The 20,763-nt window shown below is 39.2% G+C and overlaps 2 protein-coding genes across 5 annotated transcripts in view; one reads left to right on the top strand and one right to left on the bottom strand.

Moving 5' to 3' along the window:
* LOC141006899 (sodium- and chloride-dependent GABA transporter ine) overlaps nt 1-145 on the bottom strand; it is a 13,513-nt gene extending 13,368 nt beyond the window's left edge. For all 3 annotated transcript variants that reach the window (XM_073479193.1, XM_073479194.1, XM_073479195.1), the window contains exon 1: nt 57-145. The gene's annotated coding sequence lies outside the window, so the exon portion shown is untranslated. The remainder of the gene's footprint in view (nt 1-56) is intronic.
* LOC141006901 (flotillin-2a) overlaps nt 1-20,763 on the top strand; it is a 21,215-nt gene extending 452 nt beyond the window's left edge. The window contains exons 2-11 of one of the 2 annotated variants that reach the window (XM_073479196.1): nt 3,699-3,780; nt 7,213-7,303; nt 12,010-12,133; nt 13,042-13,160; nt 13,307-13,420; nt 13,560-13,679; nt 13,766-13,980; nt 15,303-15,486; nt 15,889-16,038; nt 17,661-20,763. In XM_073479196.1, the coding sequence (XP_073335297.1) occupies nt 3,699-3,780; nt 7,213-7,303; nt 12,010-12,133; nt 13,042-13,160; nt 13,307-13,420; nt 13,560-13,679; nt 13,766-13,980; nt 15,303-15,486; nt 15,889-16,038; nt 17,661-17,711 (1,250 nt within the window). In that variant the 3' untranslated portion in view covers nt 17,712-20,763. Of the gene's footprint in view, nt 1-3,698; nt 3,781-6,626; nt 6,718-7,212; nt 7,304-12,009; nt 12,134-13,041; nt 13,161-13,306; nt 13,421-13,559; nt 13,680-13,765; nt 13,981-15,302; nt 15,487-15,888; nt 16,039-17,660 lie in introns of both variants that reach the window. The other variant, XM_073479197.1, reaches the window with a different exon arrangement.

Below are 20,763 nucleotides of genomic sequence, written 5' to 3'. Positions count from 1 at the left end.
ACATTTCGTTTTTGCCTTTAGCCAGACGGCAGCTAGAGACGAGCCAGAATACGTACCAACGAAATGCGTTTCTCCTTGTAAATATTTCTGTAGCTTCCTCTTCACAAATCCACCTGTTTCTTCTTTTAATATCCATCTCAAATGTATTATGTCATTGCTGTGATGTGTGTTCACGTGTTTTCCCTCTACATGTTGGTGGCTGTGATTTGGTTGGTTTTGGGACAACATCTGTTCTTATCTGCTCAGCAAACTGCTTTCTCTCGAGTATTTTATAAAGGTGAAGCAGCCGTAATAGGGCTAACTGTTGTAATTGAGATGTTTATTTGACGTCTCTTTTTCTTGAACAGTGGTGGTAGGATATGGTGGCTCCCTGCTGCAGGAGGAATAAAGCTAGATTAATTAAATTATAGGGGAGACGCTGATCAACTCTGGCTCCGCACATCAACTGATGACACAGGACGTCTCAGACTTTTCCTAATCTCAGGGGCCCCCCATTTATAAACTCAAAGACCGGGGGCCCCTTTTGAGCCAAGGTCCCACAGACCAGCATTGGATTTTCTTGAATTCAAAATGCTCCTAGCTGAAAGTCAACACTATATACCCAGAGACATGCCTGGTGGAGATCTTGCGCATTATTGTGTGCACTGCACTCTTCTAGGTTTATAAATGTGCTTTGGCAGTTCTGTGCATTAAGGGTTTCCAGCACTCATCTAACTGAATCTGTCAGGGCAGTTTTCCTGTCCAAACCACTTGTGATGAACCAAAAAAAAAAAAAAAAAAAAGGCAGGCAAGCCTAGGGTTTTTCCATTGTGAACAAACTTTTAAGAGCGTGTCAGTTACCACATAGCTGAGCGTAAACTTGGAGCAGAGGTGAATGAATGTGAGCTACACGCCCTGATTCCAAAAGAGAGTAATTTCTCGTATGTGTAAAGAAATGACTACATTTCCCTTTTTTGACCTCATGTGAAAGGTAACACGAGAAGCAATGCCACTTCATCTGTGTGTTGTGAGTAATTTTATGAGAACAAAATCCCTCAAGAAAACAAAAATTGACCACAGAATTTGAGCTTGTATTTTTATCCTTCAGCTTTTATTTTAGCCTGTGTAAATTCTCATTCATTCACACAGAGCCCCTCCCCCATCCCTGTGAAGTGAATGCAGTCAGGAATCTCAGTAATGTCTGTGCAGACTGGAGCCACTGGGATGGAGTGTGTAGTGCCAAGTATGTCTATAGGTCCACAGCCTGTTACTACTTTATTGGCTGTGGGATTTGGCAGGAGTCAGGTGGATTTTAAATACAAAAGCCTGTTCTCACATTCATTCATTATTAAAGCAACACTTCTAGTCTAGATTATGTTGTAACAGAGCATGTCCACACATGTTTTCTTGGTATATGTTCTGCTCATGGTCAGCTTCTGGGTCTAAGTTTCATTTAAAAAGGCAAGGAGCCTGCTTTACTGAAGCTGAGGGAAATGCAGCAACATAAAGACTCACATGACACACTAGCTCAATAGGTCATCATTTATGAACTCAAACTAAGTGTTGCTCAGCTTTCCAAGTACCCTTTTTCCTTTTTCCTGGTCTGCACATAATGCTACTGTTTCCTGTGGTATATTGTTTATGTGAGGAATGGGAAATGTACTACGCCACTGTGTCAGAGGCTGAGCTTTCTGCTTATAGACTTGCAATTTCACAATGTGAACCTAAAAGTAGTCTTTTAACAGTATTAATAATCTTTAAAAATATATATATATATATCAGCAGTGTGTGTGTAAAATGTGGGTCAGTGTGTCCTGCTGTAAATTTTGGTTGTTGAGGGAGTATGTGTTAGTAAAGATAGTCCCCCCCCCCCCCCCCGTCCGTTAACATGTGACAGCTGGGAATGTCACACTCAACACTAGAGATTAAACTATCAGACTAAGGCCAGTGAGTGGGAATAATATGTGCTGTTGCCCAACCTAACTTACAGCTCACATTCACTTTGAACATTTTTTTTATCATGTTGACTCGGTGTCTACGGATCCTTTAAAAACTCTTAAAATGTATTTTTTTAATGAATAGTGTTATATTCGAACACGTGAGGTCGTAATTGCCCCAGAAATTGTATCTAATTTAATTTCTCCATTTTTTAATTTCTTCTTAAATTAGTTGAGCTCTTCTGTGTAAAAGTCTATATATCTGATGTTACAAATCTTTAAATCTACCACTTAACCTAATACAGTCTTTTACTTTATACTCGTACTTATACTTGGCAAAATGTAGATTAACCTAAGTCACTCTAAAAACCACATTCCTAAAATAAACCTACCTCTGCACAGGAAGACATATATACTACATACCTTTTTATATTTTCCTTTAATGCTTGAATAAGAAAAATATTTTTTTTTCCCAAAAATCAGTCCTTAATTTGAGTAAAAATTATCTTCAAAAGGTCTTTTAAAAAGCATCAAATATTAGTGTATGGAATCTGTAGACACCTTTGGAGGAAAATTGGCTGTTTGTGCCTTTTCTGTGTGTAGTTGATGTCTTTACAGGACAGTTGTAAAGTGTGTGTTGTGTATTGTAAAGAAACAAGGGATTGTTTGAAGTATTGGTGTGAATTTACAAGCAACGTTAGGACAGTTGACATGATGTATGAGTTGGATGAATGGCTTGCACTAAATCACATGAACAGCAGTTAAATAAACCACATGCTGTACCATGAGAATGGGGCATTTACATTGAGGGCACACAGGTGTTCTACCTTCTACTAGCCTGATTAGAGAAAAAGAACGAATCCTGACATCAAATCATGAGAAGTGAAAGCAGAGCTGCAGTGAATGCTTCTAGTGTAACACCGGAGGAACAAACACTGTGGCTGCTGTGGTTGGAAGATGGACCGGTGCATGTTTTTCTGACTTGCTGAACAGCACATGATCATCTTCCTAAGAAACCACTGGCAGACTGTAAAAACTGGGTCACTGCCTGATCTGGTTTCCATCTTTCTCGTCAAGTTACTTTGGATTTAAAGCTAAATCTGCTACCATAGATCCAGATAGGACCATGATTTATATGTATTATTATACCTTTATTAATTTTAATGGACTGGTCCATTGTTTGTTTTATGATACTATGGAATATCAGGAAATAAGTTGTGAACAAAGCAATGACATATTATCACCTTTTAAGTTAAAGAAACACAAAATTCAAATCTAGTCCTGATCTACTCAGCTCATCTCCATGCTGATGGAAAGTCTGGTGAAGTTTTGTAGTCCACAAAACATTTCTCGAGCTTCACAGCAAAACAGTGATGCAGCATTCTCATACACATTTGAAGTAGATGGGGACTTGTTTTAAAAAGTTCAAGTCTTTAATTCAAGTCTCTGGAAGCCCTGAGATCCCAAATTGATTTGAAAAGACGTTATTTCCGCCCTTGATGTGCAGTTGAGCTTGTTTACCACTTCAACAGGATAAGCACTAACACTTTTTTCTTAGCAGCTATAGCAAAGATTCCAGCTTAAAAAGGGTGTAAATGAGTGACCTGAATTAAAATTGTTGGGTTAACTTTTCCTTTAATATGTTGAACTTGTTTGCATATATCATTTGTTTAAAATATTGGTTATAGCCACTTCAAAGGTTTCAAGAATCCCAGTCAAATTGCTACTGTATTGCACTGATTGTAACCATGTGATGTCCATTTCATCTGTGTTGTTCCAAAGGTGGCTGCTGTGGTTCAGATCAGAAGACGTATGTTGTGGGAGGCTGGGCTTGGGCCTGGTGGCTCATCTCTGACATCCAGAGGTAAGACCTGTCTGCTCTGGCTCCACACCAAATAAAAATGCATATCCTTCAGAGCCACTCAGTCTCAGATTGTACCGTGCTCACAGACTCTCACAGGAAGCTTAAAGAACAGGGTATTTGTAGATCCACACAACATGTTGACAGGTCTGAAAAGATGTTCCTCATTTAAATATTAGAGGTCGTATTCGCTCCGGATCTTAAGTAGAATATTGATTTGACAGGCTCATACACATATTGAGTAAGAGAAACTAGGCTTGTCGACCGATATGCACAAATATGTCTCTTTACAAAATATGCCAAATGGTTCAAAATATGTAATACATATCCATTACTAAACACGGTAAGACTCTATTCACTTGAATGGATATGAATATGAATATTTTTCTCCTTGTTTCCCTGTTAATGGGGGTCTTAGGGTATTTTGATTTCTCTATCGGTCCATGTTTTAAGACTTCTTGTGGTCAATAAATCCAATGAAAAAAACGCCACTACTAACACTAATATGTGTTGTCTGTGTAGGCATAGCCTGATATCCATGGAGCTTATTCCTCTGTGCCTTAGAGCTCCAAAAATGATTAAAACACAGCAAGCCATACTATTGCACTATGTGACATGCCCCTTCATACTGAACATGGGCACTGTAGTTTATTTCGAGTCAGTCACATATAGATTGACCTGATGGTATAAATATTTTCCAGGACACCCAATGCGTTTTAATCCATGTCTGAAAATAGTTCTCAACAAATGCACTTGCAATGCAATTATAGTCATGGGATTACTTCACAATAAGATATAAATTAAGAATAATGGCAGGATTAAACATGGATGCATTTTGAAAATAGTTTAGTTTCATAGGTAGGTGTTAAGAATGTTAATATTTTGATTTTAGCTTTGTGTAAGTACAAATACCCTGAAAAAGTTAGGACAAGAACTGTTGATTTTTCTTTTCTACCCTTTAACAGTTCAGTGAAAAATAAACAGGGTATTTATAGTCAATTAAGGGAACGGACATTGATATTAAAAAAAACAAATGTTTACCAAATGTGTAAACAGCTGTCAGCTGCTTTTAAATGCAGCCTCTGAGAAAACACTGGAAAGATAAACAGATGGTACATAATGGCGAGGGCAGGGAAAGTTACAAACATAATATTTACAAAATGATACAAAAAAATAACTGTTGTCCTTGTAGTGTGTTGAACTCCTATTCTGAACCATTCACTGACACTGATGCAAATACTTTTCAGTTTCTTCTTACTGTGTTGCTTGTTATTAATTTGATAATGAACAAACAAATGTGATTTAGGTTTTGTTTCTCTGCGGAGCTTAAAACAAACCAACTCCTTAGTCTGAGTCCTAATTAAGAGTGGAAAACATGCAGCTGAAACATAAAAGAATTAGACTGGCAAACTGTTTGTTTGACCTTTTACCCACTGTTAAGCTTAAAACTGTGTACTCAAAAATCTAGTGACGCTTTAACTGAGTCACTGGGTGGAAAGTTGCTGATTTAATGCTAGTGAAGCAGCTTTTGTTTACAATGAAACAGCCAACATAGTCTGGGCTCTCATGTGACCAGCTTTCTCTGAGACTTTTTCATTTCAGAGTGATCACACATTTATTTATATGCATTTCTGTGTATTTATTTTCCACTCAAAATCCTTAATTGCATAAGGTGTTTTTTCAAAACATGAAGCTGTTACAAAAGTAAAACTAAGCATCCAGGAATACTATGAATATAAACTTGAGCCTTTCAAAAATATTCCTTTACCTCTAGAGCTCCTCTTTTAATTGATGTTATTTGGTGTTTGCCCGCCTCTTTGTTTCTACTTTGCTAACCTGCTTTGCTTTGTCTGGTGTTGATCTTGTCCTCTCTCAACCCCCGGTGTGTCTTCTTCAGGTTACCCTTTTCCTATTAAGTGCTGGTCTTTGTCTTTAGTTGCTAGGAAACGTAACAGTAGGGCTTGACAATAAAATAAAGTCAATGCATGGCTGGATATATAAATCCCCATTTAGAGACGGGCTGTCCCAGGAATCCTCGCTCATCTATTTTTATTCTGGTCATATGCAGTTTGGTCAACATTTCAGGTGCTGTCTTGGATAATAAAAACAGGACAGATGATCTTGCTCCTCTCCAGAGTGGCAACCACTTCAGCTAAAAGCCCTGTGTGCTGGACAGTCAAAAAAACAAAACAAGGGAAGGCAGTGTGTCTTCCCGCTTGTGATGCAGTAATCATGTTAATGTCCAGGCCTGTGACTCATTGATCTAATTCTTCTGGAGAGAAGTAAGAGGTGGAGCTGTTCACCAGAAAGACTCCTCTTCCAAGTATTGCTGCTATCAGCCTCTGACAGCCATTAATCCAAGAAGTATTTATTGTAAAAGAACAGCTCTGGCTTTTTTATTTTTTATTATCAGCTCTGAAACATAATCTAACATAAACAGTCCATCCGGACTCATACTGAAGTGGAGCATAATGGTTGTTTGCAGAGGACATTCCTGTGTAATCTCCACACAAATGCAATCTTGCAAAGGTGCTGGGATCAAGAATCCTTTCAACACTGTCTTGACTTGTCATCTATGGATCTTGCTCTTTGTCCCGGTTATTTGAACAGTTGTGAATGGACAAGTGAAGCTGTGCAGTAGCTGTAACATCTTGTTCTGTAAGAGGTGTCACACCATATATGAAACTAGCCTCTGGGACTAAAACCAGCAGAGCAGGAGGTCAGATTGTGTCTGTTACCCCCTCCCTCTTCCCTCTTCCTCTTGACCTTGGTTACTGACATTCCTAACAGCTGTTGTCCAACTTACTGTTTTGCCTCTGCTATTCCCGCCTGCCTGCCTGCCTGCGTAGAATGTCTCTGGAGGTTATGACCATCCTCTGTCGCTGTGAGAATATCGAAACTTCGGAGGGTGTTCCCCTGGATGTGACAGGGGTGGCTCAGGTAATACATTTCAAAAGACCAAAAAACAAAACAAAAGCAGTGGCTGGTGATCGAGACCAAAAGAAGACCCAGGAAAATGGTGCAACTAACAAGCTAACGTCTATGTGTGTTTGTTTTTCTCATCTTCATGGCTTTTTCCTTCGGCAGTGAAGGGGAGACACAGCTTCACCATAAAGCTGAACTCTGAGTCACCTTTGGCAACGGGGTCAATAAATGAAAGCTATTAAAATGGCTAGAAAGATAATTTGTCAATGCAAAATACAAATTCAGTTTGAATGAAGCTGCATTTGAAAATAATTCAGACAAAATCCAAAATTGTACGAGGTTTGAGCTCTGGATAGCATCTCATTTTGCTCCGTTGTTCGTGATCTGGAGTCCTTGGGTGAATGGTTTCACTTTGTCCTGTTTCTTTCCTTGTGTTCTGGCCCTTCCCTTCATTTGCTTTCCCTCCGAACATGTCAATTTTTATTTTATATTTTTCCACATTCTTCACAGGATAACGCTTGAGATTATGACCCTGCAGCCCAAGTGTGAGGATGTAGAGACAGCGGAGGGTGTAGCTATTACTGTCACTGGGGTGGCTCAGGTAAATCACCACACTTTTCCGGGAATGCCAGTTCAGATTCCACTAACCCACCCCACACTCCCTCCTCCTCCCCTCCTTTTCTCTGGCATCACCCCATAATCACAGCAGAAGTGATATTTCATACAGAGGGCTCAAGTGATGACGCATACTGGTATTTTACTTTGTTAGACAGATATACATACACATGTTGGGTCAGATTGTTGTCTGCATGATTATCCCTCATATCTGGGCAAAATACATCTAGTTAAAGTCATCTGCCTGCATTCAGACTGACAGTAGCACTGTGTCAAAGGCACAGCCTCCCTATTCATTTCAATGAGACCACAGGATTGGCACTTGGCACCATGTGTCTGTCAAAACTTCAAACTACTTTCTGGTTAGTATATTTTTATCATCGCCGCTCCTGCATCAATGTAAGTCGTTGCACTTTGTTGACAGTGTTATTTTCAGTCTGAACTTGGTCGTAGTGTCAGGAGATGCGGCCTGTGTAGCGCCTTATGTGCATTTTAGTGTCAATCTCAGTGTTTTTTGTTTTCTTTCTTTGTGTCTGTTATTTTGTTGTTTGAACCTGTTCAGTGCCAAAATTATTTTTTTTGTATGTTGAAATCTTTGAGATGATAGAGAGAAAATCCACCTTAGAAAAAAATGTACTATATTTCTACTCCACAGTCCATTTGGGTAAATACAAATACACAATGAAAGTTAGCAACACAAAGACGTAGACACCTAAGACATAATAATCATATGTATTCTTTTAAATTAATGAATTATTTATTTATAGCACTTTAAAATATTACAGTTCTTCAAAGTTACATAGCTTGAAGAAGTAGTTTAGTATAGTATAAAAACAAAGCTAACAGTAGCAGATATTTACATGCAAACTATAATGGAATAGTGTAAAAACAACTTCAAAAACCAGCAGTAAACGTTTGGTAATATAAAATTGCAATTGTAAATTATAATTTGGTCTTTTCTTTTGGGCCACAGCATTCTGCACAAACTGCAGTAACTTTTCTAACTCTTGCTAAAACCAGAATCTGCATGTTGTAGCAGTGTTTCCCACACATGTATATTTGGCTAGCCATTATAGTATTCCAATCTTTTTTTTTTTCTTTTTTTTTCTTCCCCCTTGGACTACAGACAATCGCACATGCTCTGCAGATAGACAGAGAGACTGGTATCTCATCCCTCCTGTAAATGCACTGATTGTGATGCGATGTCTCCTCTTTAATGCAGGCCTATTAATGTCGTTGTTTTCTACAAACTTGTGAGTGCACCTCGTTGTTGTGATGTCGTTCAGTGCACGTTGGTTTTGATCAGCTACAAAATTAACAACAAGCTTCCTCCACACGAGGCTTTCCTGCTGTTATGACAACGGAATTGCGGGTGAAAAAAATCCTAAACACGATATATAAAAAAACGTACTGCTGACGAAGAAAGCTGGTAATGTTGCTGGAGAAAACAGAAGGACGAGGCAGTTGCAGTTGAGGCTTGTCTCAATTAAAGCAGCACTATGTAATGTAGGCAAACTCTTAAAGTGATTCTCAAGAAAGATAGTTGATTTTTGAGTAATCTTAGGTCGTCAAATACAGATCCACGGCCATTCTGTGGGAAACACTGTATAGCAACCAAGCATGGAGGAGATTAAGAGATGTAGCATAAACTACCTAGTACAGAATAAAGAAGAGGCTAGGTTTTGCTTGCCTTAAGCAGGAGTCATAGGTCTGCATTAGGTCCTGCAACTGTAGCAACGCCATAAGCTACACCATACTGATGTGCGCCACCTCAAAAGTGGAACGACCTGGCAGGATGGTGGTGGCTCCGGGGATACCGCATGTTTGTGGTGGCTTCAAGAACTGTGACTGGTCAGATTGGGCTGTTTGTGTTTTGACATGCAAGTATCTGATGAAGGTTGAGATGGTAGTAAACACAACATTACGAACCTTGTCAAAATAGTAAAACAGCCACTCCAGCGCTCATATGTGCAATAAAATGCAATGCAATGCAACTATGAAACCATTTTCCATTTCTGTCGTCTTCTGTCTTAAAAATAAAGAAAAAATAAAGGGGAAGCTCAAATAATAATAAAAAAAAAACCTGTCATGTAAGCATAGAAGTTTCTGTTACAGTTAAAATACAGATTTGCAGAAACACTACAGCTTGTGTTTGTTTATTGTGTAGCCTAACCCGTGAGGGGGTGGTAATGATAAACTCATATAACTCGTATCTCCTCTCAGCAGAATGACTAAAAATGGTCATATTAAGGTTTTGCTGAGTGACTCGATGTGTTCACATAGAAAGAAATTATCAATGTATTTTAATATACTGTCATTTTTACTACTCATGGTAAACCACCTCTAATCCTGGCCAAGCCCAATTACCCTGCACAATGAGACCCAAAACTGTCAAATCTGGCAACCGTAACTACTGGCCACCATAGTTTTGCCTTGTTTTGAGGAAAGTGTTCTTGTAAATAAGCGTTGACTGAGTTCTAAAACAGTCTAGTAAAAAGTGAAATATTTTTTTAAGGTGGATTTCTTCTTTTAAAAACTCAGCAGTTCCGTGCAAATAATATTCTGCTCTTTTTCATTTTCCCTTTTTTTTGTCTGCATGCCAGTACTCCTTTTTGTGTTTGAAACAAGATGCGTCATTATCAGTTCTCTATTTAAGCCACAGTCATGCCAATGTTCCTCTCCTCTGTGTTTTCCTACATGCATGCTGACAATGAGCCCACTGTTTGGAGCCAAACAGCCCCTCACTCTCACACAGTTCACTTAACAGAGAGGCTCATCATGCCACTGTTTGATTGGTCCAACCTAAGCCAAGGCCATTACTGAGCGTCTCATGGCAACAGAGTCGTTTGTCCTTCTTAAATTAAAGAGACACATGGTTTCAGACTGAGAGGGAGGCACAGAGCATTTAATTTAAAGGGAACCAGAGTAGAATGTTAATCTAGCGTGTTGTCTTATCCTCTCTATACCAACTGGATTTAAATCACACTCTTTCATTTTAATCACATTTTGCAATGTGACTTTCAGTGGGCATATTCTTGTCTACTTCAACAGGCCACTGGGCAGTTGGAAGTCCACATTAGTTGAAGAACCTAACAAAATTTTTCCTTTTTTGTAAAAAATATTTTCTGGCTTTGAGGAACAAAAGGAGCTGAGGAAATAGTTGTCAGGAAAAGTTTTGACACCATTCTTTTTCTGTCACATTCCTTGTACTTCCTGTATTTTGGAGCTGTCGATTTAAAGAAGGCAGGAGGATGGGCGGTGTCATGGCTGGGATAGGGGCTGGGGTAGGAGGTCAGGAGTTAGGGCATAATATTTTGATTTGTCTTTATTCCAGTGGCAGCCGTGGCACGGCTCCCCCTGCTGTCTGTTTGAGCTGCCCTGTGTGTGGTTGTGTGGCTGGTGGGCAGCCTTTTCTGTTTTCAGACATGTATTTCCTTGGAATGATGTCCATCCTCCCTGAATTTGTGTTGCCCTCATCCCTGTTATGAGTGCATGTTGCAAAACAAAACCATGTGCAGACCTCTCGCCTAAGGACCCAGCTCACTCTCTCTTTTTTCACAGCTGCTGTGGAGTACAACATTACCCAAAACCTTCTGTCTTACACCTTTTTTTATGCCTTGACTTTATCAGTGACTGCCCGTGTTGATCTTGTAAATTTCAGATCATTGTCATTGATTTTCCTTTTGTTAAATTTTTATCGTAAATGATCCCACTAATGTTCGTTTTTCATTTAATTCCCTCAATTATAAATTATCATGTTCAATGTTTTTGACCATCTGACAGGGACATATTGCAGATTTCTCAAGTGTAATTGGCACTGCATGACTATGAATCTAGCCAATATGTTGGGATTTTCTCCAGTGTAATCATCACTATAAAGTAAAACTTTATTAATATGGAATATGTCAACATATCATGTACAACAACAGTGTTAGAGCAACATTTCATAACAAATACATTTTTTGCATCATTAGCCCAAAATACATAAGTTTAAGGTCAAATTCGTGTCTGCACTATTAAACGTCAAACACACATACAGTGTGACCACAGTCACCAGGTTATGATAAGTCATACGAAATAAGGACAAAAATCTCTTTGCAAAGACAATCCTAAAATGATTCTCTGTACATTCATAGCTAGAAAATATTAAAAATGAAGAAGCACTGGGATCTGATTTTGCCAGTATTTTTGAAATCATTGTTTATCAGTCAAGGTGGCTGTATACAAGATTGCATTTACAGTGATCGGCCCTGAATTAAGGCACCTGTTGTGCTGACCCAGGCTAATTATTTAGTGATGTGTTTACAGTCCCTTCTCCTGTATAAATAAGATATGTGATAAGTGGTTTGCCACACTGCAAGGTGTTTTTGACGAATCAATAACAGTGATGCATGACCATCAGTTTAATACACTTTAAACATCTCAGCCTTTATGCTTCCGTTAGTGTAAATGTTGTGTTTTTTTTGTACTTACAGCTATTTTATATACATTACATAAATTGTCAAAGTGAAAAGAAAAGAGTGATGTGTGGTTACTGATCAGATAGAAAATGATTGTTGGATGATACAACAAAGACTGGTGCCTGTCATGTTTTCATGTGTGCCACCCTCACGTGTGCCTGTATTTGTATTTGTGCCTGTGTTTGTGGATGTGTGTTCAGCTGAGTTTGATCTTTGTCCACGTTGACATCAGGTGAAGGTGATGACCGAAAATGAACTGCTAGGTTACGCCTGCGAACAGTTCCTGGGGAAGTCAGTCGTTGAGATCAAGAGTGTCATCCTGCAGACCCTTGAGGGTCACCTGCGCGCCATCCTCGGTGGGTATCCCAAAAAACTGTTGTCACTGCTTGATTTTTTTTTTTTGTTTGTTTAATTTTTTCAACAAATGTGGGCAGTCCATCTAGTTTTATATTCTAGGAACAAATAGAGATTTATATGTGCTAAGGGAGTTGCAGATAAAATGTGTCCACCAAATCTTTTCTTCCTTTTTAAACCAAATTTTCATGTCATAACTCAAAGCATGTTGAGTCACCAGTGATCACAAAACAGATGTTTTTTGCTACCAGAAGACTGTAAATAGTATTGTAATGACCCTGATTCTAATGTCTAAATGAAGATATATTTTATACCTGAGAGGTTGATGTGGTGTGAAATATGCCAATTTACAAGAGGCTGGTTTAGTTGGCCCACTGGCCCAGTCTCTTTTCCACTCTGGAAAAATGTAGTTCAAGGTTCCGCAGGTGTGTAATATGACAGAGCAGATATCTGCTTGCACAACAACAAAATAATCTGGTTCACTCGTAGGGCAAACAAGAACAAGGAAAGGTTAATTTGATTAAAGTCAGTGCAAGGAGGCAGAACAACACAGACAACATACATTATGTGACCAAATTGGCCGGTGCTGCCTCTGTTTTTTCAAATAATTTAATATTTGCCGTCACTTACAAATAATGTATAACTTCTACTGCAGGAAAAGAGGTGTTTAAAACATCAAGCATCAAACCTGTCATTACTTTAATCTTAAATCATATCAGTCCTCTGATATTAGTTGATGGTAGAGGGTAACAGTGAGGGTGTTTTATAACTGACAATGTCACAGTTAATTCGGCCTTTGTGCTCTGTCTTGACATACTGCCCGTCTTTATCAGTGTGCTCAATTTTAGTTACATAACGACCACATAAGTTTAAACAGCGAGGCACTAACCACATTTCCCTTCTTTTTCAGGCACCTTGACTGTTGAGCAGATTTACCAAGACAGAGATAAATTTGCCACTCTGGTGCGAGAGGTTGCTGCACCTGATGTCGGCCGCATGGGGATTGAGATCCTCAGCTTCACCATCAAGGTATGAGACATGGAGACATCAAGTCCGCTACATTCTTCATTGACCTTTTTTACCACTGTTTCCTGTTTATAATTTAAATTAGGATCATTGAGTCATCCATAGTCTTACCATACTGTACCTCCCATATTTATTTTTCCTCCCGACAGGATGTATATGATAAAGTGGAGTATCTGAGTTCACTGGGCAAAACTCAGACAGCTGCAGTACAGAGGGATGCAGACATCGGAGTGGCAGAGGCAGAGAGAGACGCTGGCATCAGGGTAAGAGGAGCATTAAGAGGAAACAAGACAAGAAAAAAAAACATTTGTTCTATTATTGCTAATAGGTATTGTATTAAAAAAAACACCAAACTGCTTCTAACCCATCTCCCTGTCATTGTCTTTTTTCTGTCTTTTACAGGAAGCTGAGTGTAAGAAAGAAATGATGGATGTTAAGTTCTTAGCTGACACAAAAATGGCCGACTCCAAACGAGAGCTGGAAATGCAGAAAGCTTCCTTTAACCAGGAAGTCAACACAAAGGTATGAGGTTGTATAGCTTAGGCTTAATATATTGTCAACAATCAAACGTGAGTGTAAAGTATGAATAAAACCTTCTGCCCCTCTAGAAAGCAGAGGCTCAGCTGGCGTACGAGCTGCAGGCGGCCAAAGAGCAGCAGAAGATCCGATTGGAGGAGATCGAAATCGAGGTGGTGCAGAGGAAGAAGCAGATTTCTATTGAGGAGAAGGAGATCGAGCGTACTGACAAGGAGCTCATCGCCACTGTGAAGAGACCTGCCGAGGCTGAAGCCTACAAGATGCAGCAGCTGGCCGAGGGACATAAGTGAGTGGGACTTACACAGATCACCTTTCACTGCACAGTACATCATCATTTAGGTCTTAAAGTCTCCATACTTGCTAATGATCACTTTTTTACGGAAGCCCTAAAGGGCCATGCATTCATACATTTTATTTCCTGCATTTTCCCGTGATAACGGGATTTATTTTCTCGAGATCTCGAGATAACGAAACTTTGTTTTCTTGAGATAACGATATAATTAATTCGAGATCTCGAGATAATGACTGTGATATGATAGGCCTGAGATTATGGAGACGCCCAGGACCTCGTAGCTGGTCAGCTATGTAGTTAAAGACGACATCAGGCTCACTTAGATTGCGCCACTGATATAGCTTAGATTACGCACACCAATGTGTATATTATCTGTAATAGCAAGGCATAATGCTATTTCAGCCTGTGTCAGGCCTTGATTGAAAAGATATGTGACACGGTGATCGATATGCTCCTGCTCCTCTGACATTGCTACACTGAATGATGTTTCCTGCAATGATTTAATATACTACACTATCGTTTTGTTTTCTCAAGATCTCAAATTAATTATATCGTTATCTCGGGAAAACGGCAGTTGTTATTTCGAGTTAATAACTCGAGATCTCGAGAAAACAAATGAAATTAACTTGTTATCACGGGAAATAAAATGTATGAATGCATGGCCCTTTGGGGCTTCCATACTTTTTCCATTTTAAATGTTTTAACAGTTTTCATAATTCAAGTGTCACTGTCCTCTTTTTAAGTGGTTGCCATTTATTTAACCACAATTCCTGATACAGGAGATACTATCCAATAACAACCAATACTGGATATAATGTTACATCTTTTGTTACTCAAGCTGTTTACTCATCTAGAGTTGCTGTTTGGATTGAATGAAACACCATCATGCTAAATGAGTCCCGTAAAACTACTGCATCATCGGTGTGGCAGCCAGCTTATCACTTCCTTACCCTCGCCTAGCCTGAAAACCACTAAACTCTGTTGAAACCTGTTGAAATTAGGAAGTAAAACCGAAAAATGTTCCTGTCCTTTCTTTTTGGAAGGAACTTGTCTTTTAAATACACAGTGCCTAATCCAAGCTCGACCACCAGCATTTATAAACACATGGTTCAAACAGTTCACTGAATTGATTAAAACGCTAGAAAACAACATTTTTAAGATAATGTTTTCTGATGCTGATGATGTATAATTGTGATTTTTTTTATGGTCAAATAACTGATCTAGACTTATGACTTTGAATCTCACACATGGCACAACAATACATGACTGACCGATGAAAGTAAAGTGCCTTTGCTGTTTCTCCAACCCTTCCCCAGGACAAAGAAGGTGCTGACAGCACAGGCAGAGGCCGAGAAGATCCGCTTCATCGGTGAGGCAGAGGCTGCCTCCATTGAGGCAGTGGGTAAGGCAGAGGCCGAGAAGATGAGGCTGAAGGCTGAAGCCTACCAGCAGTACGGCGACGCTGCCAAGACAGCTTTGGTCCTGGAGGCTCTGCCCAAGGTCTGTGATATACATTTATACACTTTTGGTTTTAAAACAATTTGTTATTTCAGGGGGTTTGTTTTTTTTGGTCTGATTACCCAGTGTCTGCTCTACAAGAGGACTGGTCCCAGAGTAATGTCATTGTTTTCTTTAAACATCTTATTTCATGTGAATGCTAATTAAAACATGCATACTGTTAAAAAATTAATAATCATAGGCAGCAAGCATCTAAGCACTTGAACACATTTTGGTATTCTCATAATATTTAAATAAATATTTTCATTCTCAAACATCAGACAGCTAGTCATCAGTTCCTATATTTCTATATTTATGTCAATTCCAGTCAATCCTCAGACGTATATACGGTATGAGGTGTGTTTTGTCAGTAAAATAACAAACCGTTGCTCTGTGTTTTATCAGATTGCCGGTAAGGTGGCTGCACCACTGTCCAGGACCAATGAGATTGTCATCCTGAGTGGAGAAGGAAGCCGCGTGACAGGAGAGGTGAACCGTCTATTAGCTGAACTCCCCGTGTCTGTCAACGCCCTCACTGGAGTGGATCTGACTAAGGTGAGATCTTATTAGGGCCCGAGCAGTGAAACTGCGAGGACCCTATTGTAATTGTAATGATTATTATTATTATTATTTTCCTTTGTCCGTCATGATCGCATTTTTCACTGCCTGAACATACCCCAAAAGTCACCAAACTTGGAATATAGATCACACCTGGCGAAAAATTTTATAATCTGTTGTCGTTCAGAATTTTCACCACTAGGTGGCGCTACAATCAAGGAAAGTGTGTTTTGGCTAATAACTCCCATATACTTTGTCGCACATTCAACAACCTTATATCCACGCGTTCTGTGAATTTTGCTGAATCTCCTGATATAGGCCACGCCCATTTGCGCTGGCGTTTTTTTTCGCTAGCTCGCGAAATGTCGCAAACCTACTTTTTCGAACTCCTCCCAGGCAATTTCACCAATTTGCACAAAACTTTGCACACAGCATCGGTGGACCCTTCGGACAAAAAGTTATTAAAAGAATTTTGATATGCCAAAGAATACTCAACTTATTAAATAACAACTTCCTGTGGATTCGGGTCAAAACAGGAAGTGTTGCATATCTCCACATTGGTGTGTCCAAATGATGTGGAACTCAGGATAGTACTTCCCCATGAGCCTCTAAGGCTCTGTGCAAAATCTTGGCCCATGACCACTAGGTGGCGCTATACATGCGCGCACAATAACGGGGCAATGGGTCCGGGTAAGGAGCACGCCCCGACAGCAGCACGCCCCGACTTGCGTGGACTGCGAGGGCCCGTTCATCGCTGCTTGCAGCTTTAATTTGTATGTTATCTTCAGGGTCAGCTGTATGCTTGGCTTTTTGTAAAAGATTGAGTGTTTGCACTGAAAAGATCAAAGACAAATTGGCCTCATTATACCCTTGCTGATCCGTATATTTGGAAGAAATTAGATTTCAAACATTGCAACAGCTGACCTAGGGGCACTGCAACCTGCTAGCACTCAACAGCTAAACACGCTAAAGCCTCCAAGTTTCTGTCACGACAACAACTTTACAAAGTGACATTATGTCAGTGTTGTATTTTCACCTTGTTGAGCTTCCTGCGAGTGACTAAAGAGCTTGCACATAATATATTTGAGAGATCTTAAAGTTATTCTTTTGTTGACTGATGCACCAGGGAGTCTATTATTGATAGTTGTAATGTTTAAATTGCAACGTCTTCATCACATAAACATTCTGACCCAGAGAATTTCTGCAGAATTTGAAGTCATTGTGTCTTCAGTTGTTATTATAGAAACATGTATTTGTAAATGTTCATAACTCAAAATAACAAGCCATAACTGGAGTCAGATTTAGTCCCAGTATACCATCAGCCACTTTGTTAGCCATGATCAGCCATCAGTGGGCACTGAAGTTTAATTTGTCCAGTAATAAAGTATAATTAAAAAAAAGTTACAGTAGCATAAATTTCTTTATCAACATAAATGATCAGCAGCAATCACCTATACTTTCTCCAGAAAATGTCTCTTCTAGTTGCATATTTCAATCTAAAGGGGTAAATTCAATATAAAGCTGTAGTTAGTGAATATATGGCAGCACTGTGATCCAGGCTGTTATATTTATTCCTCTTTGTTATAACCAGCTAATCCTTCCGTCCTCTGCTCCCACAGATTCCTCTGCTCCAGAAGATGGTGGGCCTACAGAGCCAGACAGCCATATGATGAATTAGGCCACAGACTCATTACTCTGAATCCTTCAACATATATCTGCCTCAAGCATGACAATAGTTTTTCAGCCTGTAGCCCCTTATGCAACTGCCTTTGACCAGAAACACTTGACGCCAACCAAGAGGTTTTTTTTATATTTTTAAGAGGTTTTTAATTTTCTAAAGGAAAAAAAAAAAGCTGGGGCCTTACTTCTATAGGACCAGAATGTGTGTATCTTCTGTTGTTTTTAGTTTTCGTTTTAGACACATTGATTCTTATCACACTGTACTAGTTAGCCAGCAGTTTATGCTGCAGTCCTGTTCAGTCGTATACATCATCCAAAGCAGAATTGGGTATTTCTGAGAGACAAATATCAGTTAAAATGTGGTAGTGTCAAACTTTATTTATAGGAGGATAAACACCACAGCCTTCAATAGTAGGTGCTGCAAAGAGTCTCAAATATTTTGGAGAAACCTGAATATTGATCATTTAGACATTTATGTACCTTGGGGGAAGAGCAAAGTGTCCTCTTTTATTAAACAGTTATTCGTCTAATGCTCAGAGCCGAGGTATTGAGGTAGCATTTAGTAGACTGAACAGAGTGGAATATGTAGCTTTTATTTCCTCTTTGCTTTTGAAATTTCTTTTAGTCTGTATCTCAGAGAATAACCAAATTGCTGTTACACTTATGGCTCAGCAGATCTTCACCCACTGTGATTGTAAAATTTACAATATCAGTGATATTCGAATCACTTGTATGATAACTCTTACCTCGCGGTATATTGTCATGTTGCCTGTCTTCTCAGTTTTGATGTGCAGTGCCTCTTCACCACGCAAGTGCCCAAACCTTAGGACAGCGGTTTGGCTTCAGTAAGATTTATGTCGGAGTATATCACGGATGAATGATGTTTAGATATTGTTCCCTGTTCTCATAACATCTGCTTATACTAACAGTAGTGTTTACTCTTCACTTTTGTCACGTGTTTAGACACAGATATAAATGCTCGGCAAAAGCATAACACAAAGCCATACTTAGAAAAGATTAGCCTTAAATGATACTCTGGACGCCTGCCAGGCTCACTGACCACTTCTTGGTTACTCATGTTCATGTTGTGAGCTTTAATTCATTTGACTTGTTTCTGTCTTTCCTCTCCCTGTACTGTTGGTCTCAGATGTGTGTTTCTCAGATGTTGTCTGAAATGTTCACTTTGTGTAAATATTTTGTAACCCCACTCCTCGCCAGGTTGAAAGTTGCCACTGTGTTGCATATCTGACCGCACCCTAATCTGTGATGACAAAGCAGGAATTTAATGTTGCATTCAGTCGGTCCATGACTCATGGAGTTGGAAGATAAGCATGTGATGAGGTCGTTAACACCATCCTTGGTGTTTGTGCTTGGTTGGTGTTGAGTTGGCTAAAAGTCAAAGTGGAGCAGTTGGACCAGTTTTCCTTTTCCTGCCGCAACATGTCAATTTTTTATTTTTTTGTTTGTTTTCTGATTTGATTGATCTAATTACTTCATGAAGTCTGTTACAATTGAACCATTGAAAGCAGATGTCAGCCAGCAAGTGTTACCTTATCACTTGTGGTGTGAAGACACAGTTTGCAACACGTTGTAAGTTACAACCTCGAGATCTTAGCAGGATTTTGACCCATATTGAGTTACTCTTCAATCTACATAAGCTTTTTGTCGCTGCCTGTTGTAAATTTAAACCGCATAATCTCATGACTGTGTTGTTTTCGCTACATTATCCAACCTGCTTATGTGTGTACATGGTTAAGTTGCCCTTTTTTAACCACATTGTGAATGATTAACCACTTTTCAGAATCTGTGACCTTTAAATGTTTTATTTTGCTGCCGACTATCATGAAGTTTTCAGTCACACCGTTTACTGTCTCTGAATAAACACGGGGCTTGTGGCTTGTTTGGTTTGAGCAAATTTCATCTTGTTTTTATTCTTTTTGTCATGAATGTTACAGTCCTCTCCAATGTTTCTGCAACTATTTTACCTGCTGTAAATGTTGAAAACACTGCCGCAAATACAATAATGACCAGTATTTTTATTAACAAGTAAAGTATCAGTATCAGTCTGTCAGTGTGTCAAAGATCCCCCGATCACACATTTACTGTCCCATTCTCCAACTGTGATCATTGACTGCAATCTGGCAGAGCCCTCCACCAGTTAACACTTCACTGCAGTCTGGTAGGGCCATGGATGTCATTTCTAAGTCAGCTGCACATTGGATGATTGACAGTTTCTGTCTGCTCTTTGACATCAGCATGGCTAGAAACACACAACTCACCCACCCTGTTCAGTTTGTGAATACATTTCTGGCTAGAAATGGAAAAGTTGCAGAACCATTTGACTGAAAAGTGGCGAGTCACATTATGTTCTTCACATGTCTGACCCAGATTAATCAACTTGTGAGTGGTTGTTTCCAGAATGTGCAAAGGTAAATGGTTAATATGGTCCTGTTATTTAGAAAAGTGGAGTTTGTTTGTGTACACAGTGCCTTTGTTAAATAATATAAAGTAATCTTGGAAGTACAGATGGGACATTATTTTAGACTAACCTGTAGAATACGTGTATGTTATACATATATGGTGTTCAGCTGTAAGCTTTCCTCATTCTAATCTTTTATTATGACATTCTGCAATGCTAATGTACAAGGGAACACACACATTTACACATACACACACGTATATCTATATATATTTAGTTATTTGGCCATTATATCATGCGCCAACCAATACAATTTGTTGATCTGCATTGACTAATCAGATTAGAGGCAACTCTGATACTCCAAGTGGCATTTTAGAGGGGAATGTGATTAAAGACCAAACTACAGACCTATGCCTTAACTCTTGTCTTCATCTGAACTGCATCCATCTGTTGTCTGTCATAGAAATAATCTATAACCTCTATTAAAATTATAATGTGGATTTATCTCGTGGCTTCTCATGTAACACTGGCCTTTGGGAAACTGACCCAGCATGGCTTTTTCAGCATGTGTTCATGTTAATCTGTGTTGTGTGTCACCCTAAAATAAATGTAATACCACTTCC

Source organism: Pagrus major, chromosome 13 (genome assembly GCF_040436345.1).
Source record: "Pagrus major chromosome 13, Pma_NU_1.0".
Lineage (NCBI taxonomy): Eukaryota > Metazoa > Chordata > Actinopteri > Spariformes > Sparidae > Pagrus > Pagrus major.
This window is presented reverse-complemented; position numbering and strand designations above follow the sequence as displayed.